The sequence below is a fragment of the Elephas maximus genome, chromosome 2 (genome assembly GCF_024166365.1).
Source record: "Elephas maximus indicus isolate mEleMax1 chromosome 2, mEleMax1 primary haplotype, whole genome shotgun sequence".
NCBI classification, from domain to species: Eukaryota; Metazoa; Chordata; class Mammalia; order Proboscidea; family Elephantidae; genus Elephas; species Elephas maximus.
Genome location: NC_064820.1, coordinates 143642064 through 143664039, shown reverse-complemented (window position 1 = coordinate 143664039; position 21976 = coordinate 143642064). Strand labels below are relative to the sequence as shown.

Sequence of the window (21976 nt, the reverse complement as noted above, 5' to 3'; positions counted from 1 at the left end):
TTTCCCTTCGGACTCGAAGGGGCGCCCGCCCGGGTGCGCCGGATCCGCCTTTTTCCCGGGCTCTGGCGAGGGCGGGGGATAGGAAGGCAGGGACCTGGATCTGATTAGCCAAGAGGGGGAAGCTGTGGTCCCAACCACTGTCTCCTGCCGACCAGTCCTCCCAGGCTCTTCGAGGAGGAGGAGGGAAGGTACTAGAGAAGAGAGGCGGGAGTCCTATCACTGAGCACAGTAGTTTAGGGTCTGAGCCATCGCCGCTGTCGGTAGGCTCCCACCTCTTCCATGCCCCAAGCCGGGGCAATGAGGCCCTCTTCCAGCTCCGGCTTTTATGTGAGCCGTACGGTGGCCGCGCTGCTGGTGGGACTGGCCGCCGCGCTTCTGCTGGCGCTGGCCTTGTTCGCCGCCCTGTACGGCCACTGCCCGCGCGTTCAGCCGTCGGAGCTGTGCAGCCGCAGCGTCCCCGGCGCCGCGCCCTCTCAGCCCAGCCAGCAGGAGGAGCCGCCGCCGACCTCGCAGCCTGGCCCTGCGCGCAAGCCGACGGTGGCGTCCACTCCACACAACTGGCGACCCCCCGGGCCCTGGGACCAGCTGCGCCTGCCGCCCTGGTTCGTGCCGCTGCACTACGAGCTGGAGCTGTGGCCTTGGCTGCGGCCGGACGAGCTCTCCTCGCCGTCGTTGCGCTTCACCGGCCGCGTGAACATCACGGTGCGCTGCGTGGTGTCCACAAAGCGGCTACTGCTGCACAGCCTCTTCCTGGACTGCGAGCGCGCCGAGGTGCGGGGTCCCCTGTCCCTAAGCACTGGGTACGCCACCGTGGGCCGCGTGCATGTGGACGAAGTGTGGTTTGCTCTAGACACACAGTACATGGTGCTGGAGCTCGGCGAGGCCCTGCAGCCCGGGAGCCGCTACGAGCTGCAGCTCAGCTTCTCCGGCCCTGCGTACCAGGACACAAGGGAGGGGCTCTTCCTCAACGTCTACACGGATCAGGGCGAGCGCAGGTAAGGGTGGGCCCGGTCCCAGGGGCTCCCATCGGCCCCAGCCTCCACGTCCCCGCGCAGGCGACCAGTCCAAGTGCCTACCGTCTCCAGGTGCACGACTCCTGCCCTTTCCAAAGAGCCCCTGGCTCATCCCTCGCGACGTTTTCTTCTACAGAGTGCCAGCGCCACCCTCCTTCCCTTCCATCCAGTGTACTTGGTTGGAATAAAAACTCCGAGGTTGTGTTCCTTATTTAGCTGGTTCTCGGCTGCTTCCCTGCTGATTAGTTTTGTTTCTATCTTTGCTTTTTCTGAGATCACTGCTACCCCGATGTTTATCGTTTTTCATAAAACCGTGCTCCTTTTCCCTCTAACCCGAAATTCCTTCACCACCATAGACAAATCCCTTTGCTACTCAGTTTGGTCCTCAGACCAGCAGCAGCTGTAATACCTAGGAGCTTGTTTGAAATGCAGAATCTCGGGCCTCATCCCCGGACCGAGTGAATGAGACTGCGTTTTAACGAGACCATCGGGTAATTCCGTGGAGCTGGAGAAGCTCCAGGCCAAATCATCCAGCCTCCATTCGCCCTCAAACCCACCCCGCTCGGCTGTTCTTCTCTCACCCAGCGCCCCTTGGCACTCAGCTCCCTGCTCTACCTCTTCTTCATCAAAGCTCTCCTATTGCTGGTTTTGCAACAAATATACCTACATTGGGGTTGTTTGTTCTCATATCCTTTGATTTTTGCTAAGGTTATCAAAAACTTCAGCATTGCCTTTAATTCATTCCCTCCCACCTCCAGTCTTCTAGCTTTTTATTGAGCTGTACGGACTGTCGGAACGTGGCTGCGGGGCTCCTTAGCTGAAGGAAAAAATAGAATAAAAGCGATGACAAGAGAACTCCTTTTTGAGTTTTCAAGTCCACGTAGTATTCATGCGCTCTTTTTACCCTTTGAGATAATGTCTCCCACACGAAATGTTTACAGCCCTTGCTCAAGAATTGCTTTTTTCCGTGCTCTGCGACCACATTGCTGACCTCTGGCAAGCGCCAGAGAGAGGATTTATGTGGAAGATACCAAAAAGGTCTTTTTTTTTTCCCAAACTGGCCCTGTCCTTCTGCGCTCCCACTGGTGGAGTTTTTGCGGTTTACACAACTGCATGTACTTTGCCCATTATTACTAGAGAAAATGTTCTCCAAGGGGAAAAACCCACTAAATTATCCCCTAACCCATCTCCTGCCCTATTTTCAAAACTTAAGGATTTTTAAATAAGTTTAGTAAGCTGCCTTAGTGCATGTGTAATCTGTAACTTGTGTTTTTGAGTACTTTACCTGGTTTTTCTCTTTCAAAAATGCATCGATTTTTGGAAAATAGTTTTGAAAAGTTTCACTTTAGGATTATGTGTTACAGGTCTTGGGGGCACCAGGAACCTTTTGAAATAATAACGTGTATATAGCGCAAAATCTTTCAGAGAAGTAAATGGGCACCCTTTGCACACACATCTGTCAGGGTTTTCTGCTGTTGGCCAGTAAGTCTTGGATCACCCATTTCTAATTATCTGGGGAAGGGAAGTTCCTTTCCATTTTTTTATTGTGCTGCCAACTCTAGTGGTAATTAGAAACCATATTTTGAGACCATTAAAATCTAAACAAGGAGAAATCTTAATGAAGTCCTAAAGATGTCATCTACTACCAGGCATTGAAGGCCAAGGTACAAAAAAACAATTGATGTCAAATCAGCTCTGACTCATGGTGGCCCCATGAGTGTCAGAGTAGAACTGTGCTCCACAGGATTTTCAATGGCTGATTTTTTGGAATTAGATCACCAGGCCTTTCTTCTTAGGTGCCTCTGGGTGGATGTGAACTTCCAACCTTTCGGTTTGCAGCTGAGCCTGTTGTCTTAGTCATCTAGTGCTGCAATAACTGAAATACCACAGGTGGCTGGTTTTAACAAAGACAAATTTATTTCCTCACAGCCTAGTAGGCTAGAAGTCCAAATTCAGGGTGTCAGCTCCAGAGGAAGTCCTTCTGTCTCTGTCAGCTCTGAAGGAATGTACGTGCCATCAATCTTCCCCTAGACTAGGAGCTTCTCTGCTCAGGAACCCCAGGTTCAAAGGATGCACTCTTTTCCCAGCTCTACTTTCTTGGTGGTATGAGGTCTCCTTCTCTCAAAAGAGATTGCCTTAAGACACAATCCAATCTTTTAGACTGAGTCCTGCCTCATTAACGGAACTTCCACCTATCCCACCTCATTAATATCATAGAGGTAGGATTTATAACACATAGGAAAATCACATTAGATGACAAAATGGTGGACAACACTGGGAATCATATACTAGCCAAACTAATATATATATTTTGGGAGGACACAATCCAATCCATGACACCTGTTAATGCTTTGTGCCCTCCAGAATTGTGACATCTTGGAAGAGCTGTTACCTTGAAGTCTTTCTTCTGGATCTCTGCTTCTGAAACCACAAGGAAAAGAAACCTGTGATTGTGTTTGAAGCAAAGGTCACAGTCATGCAGATTTTTAGAGCTTGGGTTTGAACCTTAGCTGTGTGATTTGAGCCAGTCCCTTAACCTTTCTGAATCTGTCACCTCATTCATGGAATAGAGTTGTGAGGATTAAATAAGAAAGGGGTACACAAAGACTGGAACAACTGGTGCAGCAGTAGCTGCTGTCATTGTTGTTAGGTGCTATGGAGTTGGTTACAACTCAAAGTGACCCCATGGACAACAGAACGAAACACTGCCCAGTCCTGCACCATCTTTATGATCATTGCTATGTTTGAGCCCACTGTTGCAGCCGCTGTATCAATCCATCTCTTTGAGGGGCTTCCTCTTTTTTTTTTTAAATAATTTTATAAATTTTATTGTGCTTTAAGTGAAAGTTTACAAATCAAGACAGTCTCTCACATAAAAACTTACATACACCTTGCTACATATTCCCAATTACTCTCCCCCTAATAAGATAAGACAGCCCGCTCTCTCCGTCCACTCTCTCTTTCCATGTTCATTTCTAACCCCCTCTACCCTCTCATCTACCCTCCAGGCAGGAGATGCCAACATAGTCTCAAGTGTCCACCTGATCCAAGAAGCTCACTCCTCACCAGCATCCCCCTCCAACCCATTTTCCAGTCCAATCCATGTCTGAAGAGTTGGCTTTGGGAATGGTTCCTTCATGGGCCAACAGAAGGTCTGGGGGCCATGACCACAGGGGTCCTTCTAGTCTCAATCAGACCATTAAGTCTGGTCTTTTTATGAGAATTAGAGTCTGCATCCCACTGCTCTCCTGCTCCCTCAGGGGTTCTCTGTTGTGTTCCCTGTGAGGGCAGTCATCGGTTGTAGCTGGGCACCATCTAGTTCTTCTGGTCTCAGGATGATGTAGTCTCTGGTTCATGTGGCCCTTTCTGTCTCTTGGGCTCATAATTACTTTGTGACTTCCTCTTTTTTGATGACCCTCTACTTACCAAAAATGATGTCCTTCTCCAAGGACTGGCCCCTCCTGATAACATGTCCAAAGTATGTGAGACAATGAGAAAATCTCACCATCCTTGCTTCTAAGGAGCATTCTGGCTGTACTTCTTCCAAGACAGATTTGTTCATTCTTCTGTCAGTTCATGATATATTCAGTATTCTTTGCCAACACCGTAATTCAAATGCATCAGTTCTTCTTCAGCCTTCCTTATTTATTGTCCAGCTTTCACATGCGTATGAGGTGATTGAAAATTCCATGGCTTGGGTTAGGTGCACCTTAGTCCTTAAAGTGACACCTTTGCTTTTTAACACTTTAAAGAGGTCTTTTGCAGCAAATTTGCCCAGTGCAATACATCATTTGATTTCTTGACTGCTGCTGCCATGGACATTGATTGTGGTTCCAAGTAAAATGAAATCCTTGACAACTTCAGTACTTTTCCATTTATCATGATGTTCCTTATTGGCCCAGTTGTGAAGCTACTATTACTAGGTCCAATTATAATTGTTAGGGAAGAACCTTGGTATTATCTAAAAGTAGAAACTATCGAGTTCCTGGTAGAATGAGTCCAAGAAGAAAATTCAGGTGGGAAGAAGCTGCCCACATAATTTCACATTTTCTTGGTTGGCCTCTAATTCCAGCTGCAGTGATTGCAGCATGCTTACCTCTCTTCTTGGTAACTCCTTTTCACAGTTCAGACAGACTAATGTTTTTAAATAATTTTCTTATTGCTAAGAGAGAAGAGAAGGAGAATCATTCCAGAAAACAAAAAAGCATCAAGATCTCACACTTCTAAGGTTTAGGATCTTACAGTTACCATTTTCTAGTCCTAGAGATTACTGAGGATACTTCCCATCTTCCCTGTGCCATCATATTTCTGCCATATAGGAGCCATCTCCTGGGTACCTAAGACATGGGTCTCTACGTGTCTGCATCCAGTTTCCTCCTTCTGTGCACAGAAAGTTGAGAGCAAGATCCAAATATTAATGTCCCTCAGAGCTGTGTTTCTGAAAATTCACTCACAGGTGTATCACGGACTCAGGTTTTTCCATATTCACATATGAAAATATCTGTCACATTGTTTACTAAAAAAGTTGATTTATTAGCTTAAATTTAAAAAGGAAGCACTATACAATTATTGTAATGGAAAATCACTTGCCATTTATGGAAGGTAATGGTACAATCTAATACAGTGAAAACCAAATAATGTTATTAAATTCTACCTATTACTGTTGCTTGCTGAAGGCTGTGAAGGCTCTGCATCTGAGACTGCCTCTCTCTTTGTTAAAAAGGGAAATTAGAATTAGGTGTTCAAGATAAATAAAACCACACTGAGACTATCTCCTGACGTAATCGGAAAGACTCAGAGAACTGGACAAGAACTGACTTCTTCATGTGAAGTAATATCTGTATAATGATGCGTTTGGGGCCTGCTGAAAACCTTTAGCATCCTACACCTTGGGCAATCTTGCATTACAGCACTGGTTCACAAACATTAGTGTTCACAAACACCAAAGGAGCTTGTTAAAAATGCAGATTTCTGAGATGCAAGTCATTAACGGGGACTTTGGGGCTTTGACTAATATGGACCAATAGTACAAGCCACTCAAGTCCAGAGAATCCGGTTACATCACAGTCTGGTGAATTCAAAAAGTCTCCTTTCAAGAGGACTCCTTCTCCCCTCCCTTTTCCCAGTGTTTTATCTGGGTGCAAGAGGAAGCTTCATAGTTTTCAGGTTCTACAGAAATAAAAGAGCCCTGAAATGGAGTTTGGATTTTGTATCGACTATCTTCCTGAACAAGATTGTTTTAAATTCAGTAACAATGAATAAGCATTAATGAGCAAGTTTGCATTTTTTTTTTTTTTCGTTTTCTTTTCCCTATCATCAGTAAGATCATGGGTTCTGGAGTATGAAGAGATTAGTTATAAAACAGTTGGTTTTACAGATCTGTGTTCCAGAAAATAAATTTTGACAATCCCCTATAACCCACTCCATATAAAAGAAATGTATCATTTAACACAAATGATAGGAGTCATAACATTCTGATTCATCCAAGGTTTCCAAGTAAGTATTATTGAGGAGTCTGTAAAACACTGCCTTATAAAACTATATTTTGTACCAGTTGCCTCTGACCTTTGGAGCCCATTGCAAAGGATACTCCTATGCTGAAGGCCAGTTACTTATGTTGTTTAGAGTTGTTGAGAGTTGCTTAGTCATCTGATAATAGATGCATCAGGAAAGTAAGAAAAGTTTGCAACCTTTCCTTTCCTGGAAGTACAAATCACTCAAAATAGCTCTGGACTACAGAATGACTACAAACCATCTTTGGCCGTTTTTAAGAAGTAAGGAGGCCTTTTCTGAAATATTTTCCTGAGGATGAAATTAGATATACCAGTACTGAGAACATTAAGGAACTAGTTGAAAAGCTCTCGTGGTGCAGTGGTTAAAACACTTGGCTGCTAATTCAAAGGTCAGCGGCTCAAACCCACCAGTCACTCAGTGGGAGAAAGATGTAGCAGTCTGCTTCTATAAAGATTTCAGCCTTGGAAACCCTATAGGGCAGTTCTACTCGTGGCCCTATGGGGTCCCTGTGAGTTAGAATCAACTCGATGGCAATGGGTTTGGTTTTCTGGTTTATATTCCAGTTGTACTCCTTGAAGATGGGCTTGGCCTTCCCAGAGACCTCTTGTTCATAGCACTAATCCCAATGAATAAATAGGGGCCTTTGGGATATCTTTAATTAGTTAAGAGATTTTCTTTGCATCCACCTCTTCATTTACTGTGTGGAAGACTTATATAAAGTACAGGTGGACACGAGAAGCAGGAGAGCTAACTCTCTGATAACTAAACAGCAATACGAAGTACTAAGGCCACCTTTTCATATTGACATAAGTGGTTTGATGAGGTTTGGAACAAATTCTTTTAAGTTAACTGCGAAGAAAATGCCTTCCTTTTGTTTGAGACATCTGAAGTACAGCTCTATGTTAGAAATGCCAATCCTTGCCTGACCTGCTCACAGCTCTTTCGAGAGAATATGCCCTATACAGGTCATGTTCTCTACCAGCAGTTTTCTTTCCCGTCTTCCTGTTCTGACTTTCTTATGATTAGTGCTTGCATGACATATCTTTTTCTATTATTTTACTTTTAACTTACCTATGACTTGATATTAAAAGTAATTTCCTTGTGGAAAATGTTGAATTAGGTCTTGTTTTTTATACACTCTGGCAACCTCTGTCTTTTAATTATGTGTTTAGACGTAATCTGATGTAATTATTTGACGTAATTATTGATTTGGTTAGTTTGAAATCTACCATCTTGCTATTTTTTCCCATCTGTTCTTCATCCTATTTTGCTCTTTTTCTGTTTTCTTTTGGATTATCTTTTAATACTCCATTTAATCTTAACTATTGGATAATTACCTATGTTGCTTTTTTGGGGGGGGTTCCTAAACAGCAACTAACAACAACAACAAGATAGAATTCTAAGTTGGCACGTTTGTTTATGTTGTTCTTGTTTTTAATGTCAACATTTCAAAGATATTTCACTGTCTTCTGACTTACACAGTTTCTGAAGAGAACTCTGGATTTTAATTTTTATCCATCTAAATGGGATTCACCCTTTTTCTCTGTGTTTAAGAGCTTCTTTTTATTATATGTTTTCAACAGTTGATTATGATTTGCCTCAATGCAGCTATTGTTGATTTATCCTATTTGAAGTTCACTGAGTTTCTTGTATCTGTGGGTTTATAGCGTTCACCAAGTTTGGAAAACCTTTCAGCCATTTAAAAAAAGAAAAAAAAAATTTTTTTTTTTTGTACTTTAGGTGAAGGTTTACAGAGCAATCTAGTTTCTCATTAAACAATACACGTATTCTTTTGTGACATTGGTTGCCAATCCCACGACATGTCAATACTCTCCCCCTCTCGACCTTGGGTTTCCCATTACCAGCTTTCCTGTCCCCTCCTGCTTTCTCGTCCTTGGCCTTGGGCTGGTGTGCCAATTTAGTCTCACTTTGTTTTATGGGCCTTTCTAATATCTGGCTGAAGGGTGAACCTCAGGAGTGACTTCATTACTGAGTTATAAGGGTGTCCTGGGACGATACTCTCAGGGTTTCTCGGGTCTCTGTCAGACCAATAAGTCTGGTCTTTTTTTTTTTTTTTTTGAGCTAGTATTTTGTTCTACATTTTTTTCCCCAGCTCTTTCCAGGACCCTATATTGTGATCCCTGTCAGAGCAGTCAGTGGTGGAAGCCGGCCATCATCTAGTTGAACTTAGTCTGGTAGAGGCTGTGGTAGTTGTGGCCCATTAGACGTTTGGACTAACCTTTCCCTTGTGTCTTTGGTTTTCTTCATTCTCCCTTGCTCCAGGCAGGGTAAGACCAGTGGAGTATCTTAGATGGCTGCTTACAAGCTTTTAAGACCCCAGATGCTACTCACCAAAGTAGAATGTAGAACATTTTCTTTATAAACTATTTATGACAGTTGAGCTAGATGTTCCCCGAGACTATGATCCCCACAGCCCTCAGCCCAGTAATTTTGTCCCTCAGGGAATTTAGATGTGTCTTATGGAGCTTCTGGAAACCCTGGTGGCATAGTGGTTAAGTGCTATGGCTGCTAACCAAAGGATTAGCAGTTCAAATCTGCCAGGCGCTCCTTGGAAACTCTACGGGACAATTCTACTCTGTCCTGTAGGGTCACTATGAGTCGGAATTGACTCAACGGCACTGGGTTTGGTTTTCTTTTGGTTTATGGAGCTTCCATGACCTTGCCTTGGACAAGTTGTTCTGGCTTCCCCAGTATTGTATACTATCTTACCCTTCACCAAAGTTACCACTTCTCTCTTGTCTATTTAGTGTTTTCTCTCCTGCCTCCCTCGTGACCATCAAAGATGCTTTCTTTTTGTGTGTAAACCTTTTCATGAGTTTTTATAGTAGTGATTTCATACAGTATTTATCTTTTTTTGATTGACTTATTTCACTCAGCATAATGGCCTACGGATTCATCCGTGTTGTGAGATGCTTTGCAGATTCTTCATTGTTCTTTATCATTATGTAATATTCCATTATGTGTATGTACCATAGTTTGTTAATCCATTTGTCTGTTGATGGGCATCTAGGTTGTTTCCATCTTTTTGCTATTGTGAACAATGCTGCAATGAACATGGGGATGCATATGTGTATAGTTGTGATGACTCTTATTTCTCTAGGATATATTCCTAGGAGTGGGATTGCTGGGTCATATGGTATTTCTATTTCTAGTTTTCTAAGGAAGCACCATATCATTTTCCAAAACAGTTGTATCATTTTGCATTCCCACCAGCAGTGCATAAGAGTTCCAATCTCTCCACAGCCTCTTCAACATTTGTTATTTTCTGTTTTTTGATTCGTGCCAGTAATGCAGGGGTGAGATGGTACCTCTCTGTGATTTTGATTTGCATTTCTCCAATGGGTAGTGATCATGAGCATTTCCTCATGTGTCTGTTAACCACTTCAGTGTCTTCTTTGGTGAAGTATCTGTTCATTTCTTTTGCCTGTTTTTTAATTGGATTATTTGTCTTTTTGTTGTGGAGGTGTTGGATTTTCCTGTAGATTTTCGAGATTAGACCTTTATCAGATTTGTCACAGCCAAAAAATTTTTCCCAGTCTGTGGGTTCTCTTTTTACTCTTTTGGTGAAATCTTTTGATGAGCATAAATGTTTAATTTTTAGAAGATCCCAGTTATCTAGCTTATTGTTTGATGTTTGTGTATTGTTACTTAATGGCTTGTGTCTTGTTAATGCCATGTGTTAGGGCCTCTAACATTGACCCTATTTTTCTGCTATTATCCTTATAGTTTTTAGCTTTATATTTCAGTCTTTGATCCAATTCAAATTAGTTTTTGTGTATGGTGTGAGGTACGGGTCCTGTTTCTTTTTTTTTTTTCCTAAAATATGGACATCCAGTTTTGCCAGCACCATTTGTTAAAAAGACTGTCTTTTCCCCCATTTGATGGACTTTGGGCCTTTGTCGAAGATCAGGTGACCATAGGTGGATGGATTTACATCTGGTTCTCAATTCTGTTCCATCGGTCAATGTGTCTGTTGTGCTAGTACCAGGCTGTTTTGACTGCTGTAGCTGTATGGTATGTTCTGAAGTTAAGTAGTGCAAGTCCTCCTAATTTATTCTTCTTCTTCAATAGTACTTTACTTATCCAAGACCTTCTCTTTCCATAATTCTTCCTCACAGTCGAATGCCTTTGCATAGTCAATAAAACACAGGTAAACATCTTTCTGGTATTCTCTGCTTTCAGCCAGAATTCATCTGACATCAGCAATTATATCCCTGGTTCTACATCCTCTTCTGAATCCAGCTTGGATTTCTGGCAGTTACCTGTCTGATATACTGCTGTGGACACTTCTGAATGATCTTCAGCAAAATTTTACTTGTGTATGATATTAATGATATTGTTCGATAATTTCCTCATTTGGTTGTATCACCTTTCTTGGGAATAGGCATAATTATGGATCTCTTCCACTCTGTTGGCCAGGTAGCTGTCTTCCAAATTTCTTGGCATAGATGAGTGAGCACTTCCAGCACGGTATCTGTTTGTTGAAACATCTTAATTGGTATTCCATCAATTCCTGGAGCCTTGTTTTCCACCAATGCCTTCAGTGCAGCTTGGACTTTTTCCTTCAATACCATTGGTTCCTGATCATATGCTACTTCTTGAAATGGTTGAACATTGGCCAATTCTTTTTGGTATAGTAATTCTGTATATTCCTTCTGTCTTCTTTTGATGCTTCCTGGGTCATTTAATATTTTCTACATAGAATCCTTCAATATTGCAGCTCAAAGCTTGAATTTTTTCTTCAGTTTTTTCAGCTTGAGAATGCTGAGCTGGTTCTCTCCCTTTGGTTTTCTATCTTCAAGTCTTTGCACATGTCATTATAATACTTGCCTTTGTCTTCTCGAGCTCTTTTACTTCATAATTTCTTCCTTTTGCTGTGTTTTATTGACTATGTAAAGGCATTTGAGTATGTGGATCACAACAAATTATAGATACCATTTCAAAGAATGGAAATTCCAGAACACTTAATTATGCTCATGAGGAACCTGTACATAGATCAAGAGGCAGTTGTTCAAGCAGAACAAGGAGATACTGCACAGTTTAAAGTCAGGACAGGTATGCATCAGGGTTGTATCTTTTCACCATACCTATTCAATCTGTATGCTGAGTAAATAATGCAAGAAGCTGGGCTCTATGAAGAAGAATGGGGCATCAAGTTTGGAGGAAGACTCATTAACAGCCTGTGTTAATGCAGATGACACAACCTTTCTTGCTGAAAGTGAAGAGGTCTTGAAGCACTTACTGATGAAGATCAAAGACCAAAGCCTTCCGTATGGATTACATCTCAACATAAAGAAAACAAAAATCCTCACAACTGGATCAATAAGCAACATGATGATAAACAGAGAAAAATTGAGTTTGTCAAGGATTTCATCTTACTTGGATCCACGATCAATGCCCATGGAAGCAACAGTCAAGAAATCAAAAGACGCATTGCATGGTTCAGTATTTTGCCCGTAGGGTCCTTCAGTATTGCAACTCAAGGCTTGAATTTTTTCTTCATTTCTTTCAGCTTGAGAAATGCCCAGTGTGTTCTTCCCTTTTGGTTTTCTATCTCCAGGTCTTTGTACATTTCATTATAATACTTTCCTTTGTTTTCTTGAGCTGCCCTTGGAAATCTTCTGTCTCGCTCTTTTACTTCATCATTTCTTCCATTCACGTTTGCTACTCGACTTTCAAGAGCAAGTTTCAGAGTCTGTGCTGACATCCATTTTGGTCTTTTCTTTCTTTTTTTAATGACCTCTTGTTTTCTTCATGTATGATGTCTACATTTCTAGCAGCATTCTGGTGACAGTGCCATATGTATTCTCTAAGATGACACTTTGTCTATAGCTCTCCTCATTTCCTTCTGATCCCTCACCAGAATTGCCTTCGATGTCCATAATTCTACCAACAGTCTCTTCAAGGCAATCTAGGTCTTTACTATTAAAAAAAAAAAAAAAAAGTAGACACCTTAAAACTCTTCCAGCCTTCACCTTTCACCCAATTCCAAAATAACTTCCACATTTTATGTGTTTGTTAGAGCAGCACCCCACTCTGCAGTACCAAATTCCTAATTATCTATTGCTGCTATAACAGAAATATCACCATTGGGTTGTTTTAACAAACAAATTTATTTTCTTGCAGTTTAGGACACGAGAAGTCCGAAATCAAGGTGCAAACTCTAGGGGAAGGATTTCTTTCTCTGTCAGCTCTAGGGGAAAATCCTTGTCTCTTTAGCTTCTGTTTCCTTGGAGATCTCCATATGATGGAGATCTATCTTCACCCATCAATGCTTGCTTAATCTGCTCCTTTTATATCTTTTAAGAGACTGACTCAAGACATACCCTACACTAACCCTGCCTCATTAACATAAAAATACACCCCATTCCCAAATGAGATTATAACGACAGTCATAGAGATTCAGTTTTACAACACATATTTTTGAGTGACACAATTCAATCCATAACAGGTATCTCATAAAAAACATTTCTCTGATGACTAATAATTTTGTGCATCATATCCTGTACTTATTTGCCATATTCTTTCTCAAATATATGATTTGCATGTACTTTCTTTCAGTCTGTGGTTTGTCATTTTATTCTCTTAACGGAGTTTTTCAAAGAGCAGGATTTTCCAATTTTGATGAAGTCCAATTTATCAATATTTCTTGGTGTGTAGCAGGCTTTTGGTGTTGCATCTAAGAAATCATTGCCTACTCCAAGTTCACAAAAATTTTCTCCTATCCTTGTTTTCGGAAACCCTGGTGGTGTAGCGGTTAAGTGCTACCGCTGCTAACCAAAGGGTCGGCAGTTCAAATCCACCAGGCACTCCTTGGAAACTCTATGGGGCAGTTCTACTCTGTCCTATAGGGTTGCTATGAGTCGGAATCAACTCGACGGCACTGGGTTTGGTTTTTGGCATCCTTGTTTTCTGGAGCTTTTATAGTTTTAAGTTTTATATTTAAGTCAATAATTCATATTGAGTTAATTTTTTGTATAAGGCAGATGGTGTGGATTGAAGTTCATTATTTTCACATATGGAAATTAAGCTGTCCAGTGCCATTTGTTGAAAAGGCTAGCCTTTCTCCACTAGATTATCTTTGCACCTTTAAAAAAAGCCTACATATAACTCACATACGTATGTCTATATTTATGTGGGTCTACTTTTGGATTGTCCATTTTGTTTCATTGACCTATTTGTGTGTCTTTTTTTTTTCTATTGTAATTTATGTGAAAGTTTACAGTGCAAATTAGTTTCTCATTCAAAAATTTATACACAAATTATTTATAATCCCTGCAATGTGTCAGCACTGCCTTTCTTTCTACTCCAGGTTCCCCATGTCCATTCATCCAGTTTTCCTGTCCCTTCCTGTCTTCTCATCTCTGCTTTTGTTCAGATGTTGCCCATTTGGTCTTGTATACTTGATTGAACTAAGGGGCACATTCCTCACATGTGTTATTGTTTGTTTTATAGGCTTTTCTAATCTTTGACTAAAAGGTGGACTTTAGGAGTGGCTTCAGCTCTTAGTTAGCAGGGTGTCTGGGGGCCATAATCTCAGGGGTTCCCCTAGTCTCTGTCAGACTAGTAAGTCTCTATTTGTGTATCTTTATGTCAATTACACACTGTCTTGATTACTGTAGCTTCATAGTAAGTCTTGAAATCATGTAGTATTCATCCTCAAACTTTTTTTTTTTTTAGAGTTGTTTTGGCTATTCTGGGTCCTTGGCTTTGTCACATGAATTTTAGAATTAGTTTGTTAATTTCTCAAAAACAGAAAAACCTGCTGGGATTATGATTGTGATTGCATTGAATCTATAGTTCAAAAAAAAATATTGAGTCTTCTAACCCATGAATGTGATACATCTCTCTAGTTATTTAGGTTGTCTTTCATTTCTCCCAGCATTGTTTTGTCATTTTTACGGTATAGACCATTCACATATTTTATTATGTTTATCCCTAAGTATTTCATATTCTTTATTCCATTTATAAATGGTATTTAAAAAAATCCCAATTTCTAATTGTTTCTTGCTAGTTCATTTTTGTATATTGATCTTGTATTATTATAACCTAATAAAACTCACTTCTTAATTTTAGCAACTTTTTTGTTGATTCCATTGGATTTTCTACATAGATGATCATGCCATTCTTGAATAAAGATAGTTTTACTTCTTCCTTTCTACTTTGGATGCCTTTTATTTCTTTTATTTGCCTCATTCCAATGTCTAGGGTCTCCAGTACAAAGTTGAATACAAATGGTAAGGCACCCTTGTCTTATTCCTCATCTTAAGGGAAAAGCATTCAGTTTTTCACTATTAATTATGGTTTTTCCTGTATATGTGTGTATGTGCATGCATGTATGGATTCCCTTTATCAGGTTGAGGAAGTTCCTTTCTATTTCTAGTGCGCTGAGAGTTTTTATCATGAATAGATGGTGAATTTGGTCATTTTTGTTGTTGTTGTTATGAGTTGGAATCAACTCAACAGCAATGGATTTTTTTTAATCATGATGATCATATGGTTTTTTCTAATGTTAAACCAACTTTGAATTCCTGAGATAAATCCTGCTAGGTCGTGATATTATTTATCTTTTTTTAAATATATTTTATTGGATTGGATTTGTAAAATTTCTTTAGCATTTTTATATCTATGTTCATGAAGAAAATTAGCTTGTAGTTTGTTTTTCTTTCCTTGCAATATCTTTGTCTGGTTTTGGCATCAGAGAAATGCTGCCCTCAAAGAACGAGGTGGCAAGTATTCCCTCCTCTTCAAATTTCTGTAAGAAGTTGTGCAGAACTGGTATTACTTCTTCCTCAAGTGCTTGGTAGAATTTCATGAATGAAGCCACCTGGGGGTGGAGCTTTCTATGTGGGATAGTTTTTAACTGAAAATTAAACTTCTTTAGCAGATATAGGATTATTAGTTTATCTCTTTCTTCATGAGCGACCTTTGGTAGTTTGTGTCTTTCAAAAAATTTGTTCATTTAATAAAAGTTCTCAAGTATGTAAGTACAAAGTTGTTCATAATATTCTCTTATTATTATTTTAATATCTGTAGAATCTGTTAACAATGTCACGTCTCTCATTCCTGATACTGGCAATTTGTGTCTTCTCCCTGATTAGTCTGCCTAGAGATTTATCTACTTCATTAATCTTCTCGAAGAACCGGTTTTTGGTTTTTATTGATTTTCTCTATTGTTTTTGTTTTTTATTTCATTGATTAATTATTTACTTTCTTCTTATTATTTTGAGCTTCATTTCCTTTTCTTTTTCTGTTCTATTTAGGTAGAAACTGAGGTCATTAATTTGAGTTTTTTTTTCTTTTCTATTATAAGTATTTAGTGCTATAAATTCCTCACTAGGTATTGCTTTAATTTTTTAAATGACAACCCATGTATGATGTTATGTTGTTTTTTCATTTTCATTACATTCAAAATACTTCCTAATTTTCTTCTTGATTCCTTCTTTGGTTGTTTATAACAGTGCTGTTTAGTTTTCAAAATCAGAATATTTTCCAAGTTTTCTATTGAATGCCTGACATGTTATATTGTTGAGTGCTGGATTTTGTTATATTGCTTTAAAGAATGCTGGCCTTTTTTGGGTAGGCATTGAGTTAGTTGCTGACCAGTTTGATCCTCTTGAGGCTTGTTTTTAAGCACTTCCAAGGTGAATCTAGCATAGCCTTTACTCTAGGGCTAACAGTCCATATATTCTGAAGGTTTCTATATGTTGGCATGTGGGAATTCGAACAATTCTATGTGAGCTCTGGGAATTGCTTAGCTTACCACTCCTTGGTAGTTGTTTTTTCCTAAAAACTGTTTTTAGCCTGACCTCATGAAGTTTCATCCTATATTGTGCAGATTAATGTTTAACCAGAAAACAAAAGGGGCATATCATGCAGATTCCTGGGGCTCTTTCTCTGCATAACTACCTCCTCTGTTAACACTCTGCCCTGTAAATTCTAGCTGTCTAGGCCTCCCTGAACACCAGTCTCTGTCTCCTCAATGCATTGATACCACTGGACTCTGTTTCAGTATTCTTTTCCTGTGCTGGACTTTAGAAACTATACACAGGCAGAACAGCGAGGTGATCATAGAGCTCACCTTGTTTTTTTCCCTTTTTTGGGGGATCATAGTCTTGTGCTTCCTGTTGTCTAGTCTCTCAAAACAATTGTTTCATATATTTGTCAGATTGTCTAGTTGCTTTCAGCAGAAGGCTAATAGCCCACACTACTCCTGGCTAATAGCCCATGCTACTTCCTCATGCTGGAAACAGAAGTCTCATCATCTCTAGATTACGGAATGCTATTAATTATAAAGTTACTCACCAGTCATCACTATGTCCCAGCTTCATTGTCTTAGTTTGCTTTTAGTGTTTATTACACTGTGTACTTCAAGACAGGCAGTGCCTTGGAAAGGACCTGAGCCTCGGGACCTGGAGCTCTAGTTCTTATACCACCCCTGCCTCTTACTAGTTGTCTAGCCAGTTACATAAACTTTCAGGGCTTCAACTTTCAAATCTGTAAATTAAGAGGGTGGAGATCTCCAAGGTCTCTTCTACTTCTGAAATTCAATAAAAGGGAGAATGTATAGTCCCATTGTTGTTGAAAGATTCCTTTAGGAATATTCCTTGCTTTTCTGATCATGGCATTCCCTTGATAAAAGAAAAGAAGAAATTGGGAGATACTTAGAGAAAAGAAAATAGAATGATCAAGAGAAGAGAGTGACCTGCTAGTGTAAAATAGCTAGAGGAAATTGGGATCTTTCGTTTGGGACAAATAAAGGTGAGAAAGAACAGCATCATCAAAAATCAATCAATTTGTGCAGGTATAGACAGAGTGAGGAGCCCCTGGATGGTAAAAATGGTTAACACGCTCAGCTGGTTGGAAAGTTGAGTCTACCTAGAAGTGCCTCAAAAGAAAAGCCTAGTAATTTCCTTCAGAAAAATCAGCTATAGAAAATCCTATGGAGCACAGTTCTACTCTGACACAATGGGGTCACCATGAGTTGCAATCAACTTGATGGTGTCTGGCATTTTTAGACAGAGTGAGGAGAGAATTGAACAGGGTTTCCTTGCAGTTGCTGTTTATGCTAGGAAATCTGGCACAGTGCTTAGGGTATGACACACAAGAGAGAAATTTAAGTAATATTAGGAAAAATTTTGAAAGTGGCAAAGAAAGGTCAGTGAACTCAAGTCATGTTGTTGGTGTCACAGAGCAAAGAGGTCATGTCATTATGTGGTGGAGGAATCAAACACACATATTTCATGTGGCTACACAATTTTCTCTGGGTTTGCTCCTCAATGATTTAGATCCTGTATCTTTGAAAACAAGTGCGACTAGCATATTGAAAAGGCACACATCATAATTCAGTAGAAGTGCAACTTTCTTCTCCCCTTGTGCTTTTACAATTTTGTCTAAGGGGTGGACTTTCCTGCTGTTTCATGAAGGCTCCAGCAGTCTATGATTTCCTGCTCATTCTTAGGTGAGGGATGATCTACAGTCACTAGGTTGCAAACACAGCCCAGATGCAGAAATTAAAAAAAAAAATCCTATCCTGTGTAAAATAATCAAAACTTTGGGCTAACGTTTGGTTAAATCTCCCTCCTCCCCCCCCCCCCCCCGCACCCACCACGTCATTTCCCCAAGCTCGGTCATGGATGCCTGCAGTGAGGTAGAGGGCAGTGGTTCGTCTCCATTTCTCCACCTCATGTTTCTCATCCTCCCCTCCCATCTTGGTACCTGTTGCTTCCATCTCACCAAGTCCAGTATAGCTGGAGAAGACAGGGAGAGGGGATACACATGAAAGTTCTTACTTCAACTAATACCCTCATCAGTTGGTCTCACTCTGGTGTAGCAGATGCTTTTTTCTTTTAAGATATCATTTTCCTGTACTCTTCAGAGTTTTCATGCTGTTTTTTTTCTCCTACAAATCCCTTGACCCAGCATGATGCTTCTCTTATTTCACTGTTCTAATGGTCACTTGTGACTATATCCAGGCCTCTTTGGTCCCACCAGGTGGCCCTACTGGGTAAGACCCAAGATAGACCCCACATTGGCTCTTTCTGTTCTTCGGGGCCCACAGCTCTTCCAAGGAATAAGCATGCATCTCTTGCCTGGGACTGCTGGTCCCAAGGCAGCAGCCCTCTTCTGGCTCTGTCTTCAAAGCAATCAGACCTTCTCTTGCCTTGTAGATTCCCATCTGGTAGTTCTACCCAGCCACAGTGTCAATTTCAGTTTTCTCAAGCATGATTTGGGCACCAGCCTCTGGAGCCCTCAGCCTCAGGAAACACTTTGTATTTTTCTCCCTGGCTCAGGGTTAGAGGGTTACACTTCCTCCCAACTCCCAGAGAGGTCTCGGCAAAATACTGCCCCTCCCCACCAAGAAACTGATTTTCTCTCCATTTCCTGACCCCCTTCTATGCCCTTGACCTAATTGAGGGATCCAAGAGTCATGAAACAGGTTCTTGAGGCCATTTACTTGGAAAACCTTCATATGATGGTTTGGCACCTTTCTTTGGAATTTTACTTTTATTATGTTTTGTTGCCTGGTGGAAACTTCAGTTTTAAGATCATATTGCACAAGTAATAAACAAACATGATTCATGGGCAAATCCTTGAACCATAGTCCAGTGGTGTAACATCTGGCTCTACTAAACATTTTGATTTCTGGGTGTGTTATTACATAAAAATATTTTTTGGACAGTTCTCCAGAGTCCTATTTAGTCCTTGATCAGCTATGTTATTTAGCACTTGTTAACTAGAGTTGGAGGCATACAAAGGTCATGAAATAATTGGAATGAAATATCTCCTGAGTAGATTTTTTTATATGGTAGTAGATTGATTGCCAAGGGCATTCTGTGGTTCTTGACTGCTAAGATCTCTTCCAGCATAAGACAGTAATAAGTGTGATTCTTTGGCTGTACACAAGAGTAGACAGGTGGGTCTACAATACTGAGCCACAGGAGACAAATTCTCCCAAATTAACTCCCTCATTAGCGACCACTTTAAAAGCAGACTTTACAAGAACCACAATAGCATATTTCAATGAGATTTGAAAGGAGGAGAAGGTGGTAGATGATTTTATTTTCTGAGATCAGGAAATACTTCCAAGGTAGCTTAAGCCCAGAGCAGGGAGGGAAGGAAATGATCCAGCAGTGTGAGGATCCCCAGATGTGACATAATGAGATTATAAGTGCTGCTGGTTGGCCCTGACCTTTGGGAAGAGGCGGTCTGTGCAGTTAAGGCTGAAAGCCAGAAAGGCTGTGTGTTGTAGGGGTTTGTTCCTAATGTTATGTTTGTTTGTTTAAAACTAGGGAGATAAATAGTTGAGTAGAATCCAAGGGTTTCTTCTGTTTCACTTCTGTACAGATCTGAATCATGGAATTAGAAGGCACTTGCTTGATGTTTGATTTGTTCAAGTGGTGACTTTCTAAGCTGGTGTCTCTTAACCTTTTTGAGCCCATAGCCCGTTTTGATGAACATAAACATTTCCCACTTTCTTGGAGAGTCTGATTTTCCTCTACTCCCTACCTTGCTCCATCTTTGAGATTCACATGCTTTGTGAAGTCATAGCATCTGAGATGCTGTCAAGCTTTACTTTTTGTAATTTCTGTAATAAAAACAATGCATATTTGTTGGCTTTCCAAATATATGAACGAGTACTGTAGAATTAGATGTGCTGTTAAACTCTACATTACACTTTTTCATGCTAATATATCCCCTTTCACATAAAATGTCCTGCAATTTTGGGGACTCAGACCTCCTGAAGGCCATGCACGATCCTCTGAGTAATTGTTTCTCACAATCATGGGCCCTTTTTTCCCTCTTGTTGGATATCTTTATCCCTCATAGAATCCAAGTTTTATAGCTCTAACTGGCCTTAGAGATCATTTCTTGCCAACTCTGCATTTTATAGAAATAGATGTCCACAGAGTTTCAGTAACTTTCCCCAAGTTACACAACTGAGATACAGCCCAGGTCCTGAACAGAAATTCAGGTGGCTGGATCCCCTGCCCGATACTCTTTCTTTATGCTATCAGTGGGTTGGATCTTCTCTACTTTACCCCATCCCTTATAAGGACAGCCACCCAAACTGTAAAACAAACACCAGTGAAACAAACTCTGCAAATGTACTTAATACTCTTTTATGCCTTTATTTTACAATAGCTCCAAGGTTGAGCAAATATTTATTCAATTACTACAAATCCAGATTTTTTTTTTTTTTTGCCAAGTATTACACATGGAACTGGATAAGAAATGCGTAATCCCCAGCTTCTAGTGGCATAAAATTGGTTGGAGAGACAAACCTGAATGATATTGAGCTTGTGGTCACTTGTGACTTCTGGAGCCTTTTAAAAATGCATTTGTAATTAATAATTTCCAACTCTCCACCCCTACCCTGTAGCTAATCTCTGTTTTAATTCTTCTATAGTTCATCTGTTTCAAGAATAATTTGTGCAATTGAAAGGAATATAGGGGAATCTAAGAGTCATTTATTTGTAAATTTAGTTACTGATAATACAAAGCTCATTAGCAGTCCAAGGTAGATAGCGTCACTATTTTTCAGATGGGATAAATGGAGGCTTAGCAGGGTCATGTGACTAGTGCAGGGCTATGTGATTTGTCCAGGATTGCTCAGTGAATAGGGTTCTGCAGCTGAAGTGTCTGGCATCAGAGCCCACAGACCTCTTACTATTACATGGAAGCAAGACTATAATAAAATGGGAGAGAGCAAATACGGCAATACAGGCTGTTGGAAACTATTGTTTTGCCACAGTGAGGTTACGAACACATCAAATTAACTGGCTGTAAGAGGTTTTTGAATAGGCTGCCTGTCGGGTGTGTCCATCCTAAAGCTGAGAATTTTTATGTGATCCTGGTTCTCATCATGGTGGAAGAGGAGTTCACAGAGGTGGGTAATGCACGGGATGTGCTCTCTTGAGACGTTACCTTTGTTGACGTCACCTTTTATTTATCTAAGAGCTGAGCTTGTAGCAGGGGTAAATGCATCAAAGATCAGAGATGTTAAGTCTCAGGGCCTTGGGAGAAAAAAGGGCTTTAGCATCCATAATGGTCAGGTTTATTTTGAGGGAAAGTTGTTTACTGGGATCCTTGCTGTTGTCAGATTCGTGAACCTGATGACTTCCTTGTTTGCCCAGGGTACTGTTGAACCCAAGCTCTTCCCTATAAATCATTAGTACACTGTGGATAATGTCCTTTTTTGTATTTTTTCTGTGGAGATTGGGGAAGGATCAGCAGGGATTTGATAAATCTAACCAGATGCACATTGTTTTGTTCAGTTGGCATGTACCCAGGGACATTCAGGGGTTTACCCCCAGGGGTATCCAAAGTAAAGCTTTTTTGAAGTTTTCAACCAGGAAGAGGAGGCATGTGAAAAAGAAGAAAAATTTTTAGACATTCTTCAACCGACTTGTACTTTGGTGGAGGAT

At 40.6% G+C, this 21976-nt stretch overlaps 1 protein-coding gene across 1 annotated transcript in view; it reads left to right on the top strand.

Annotated features, from left to right (window-relative positions):
• Positions 1-297: 297 nt before the first annotated feature.
• Positions 298-21976, top strand: part of LVRN (laeverin) — a 105036-nt gene continuing 83357 nt past the window's right edge. Inside the window, exon 1 of the mRNA XM_049873615.1 lies at positions 298-995. Coding sequence (XP_049729572.1) covers positions 298-995 — 698 coding nt within the window. The remainder of the gene's footprint in view (positions 996-21976) is intronic.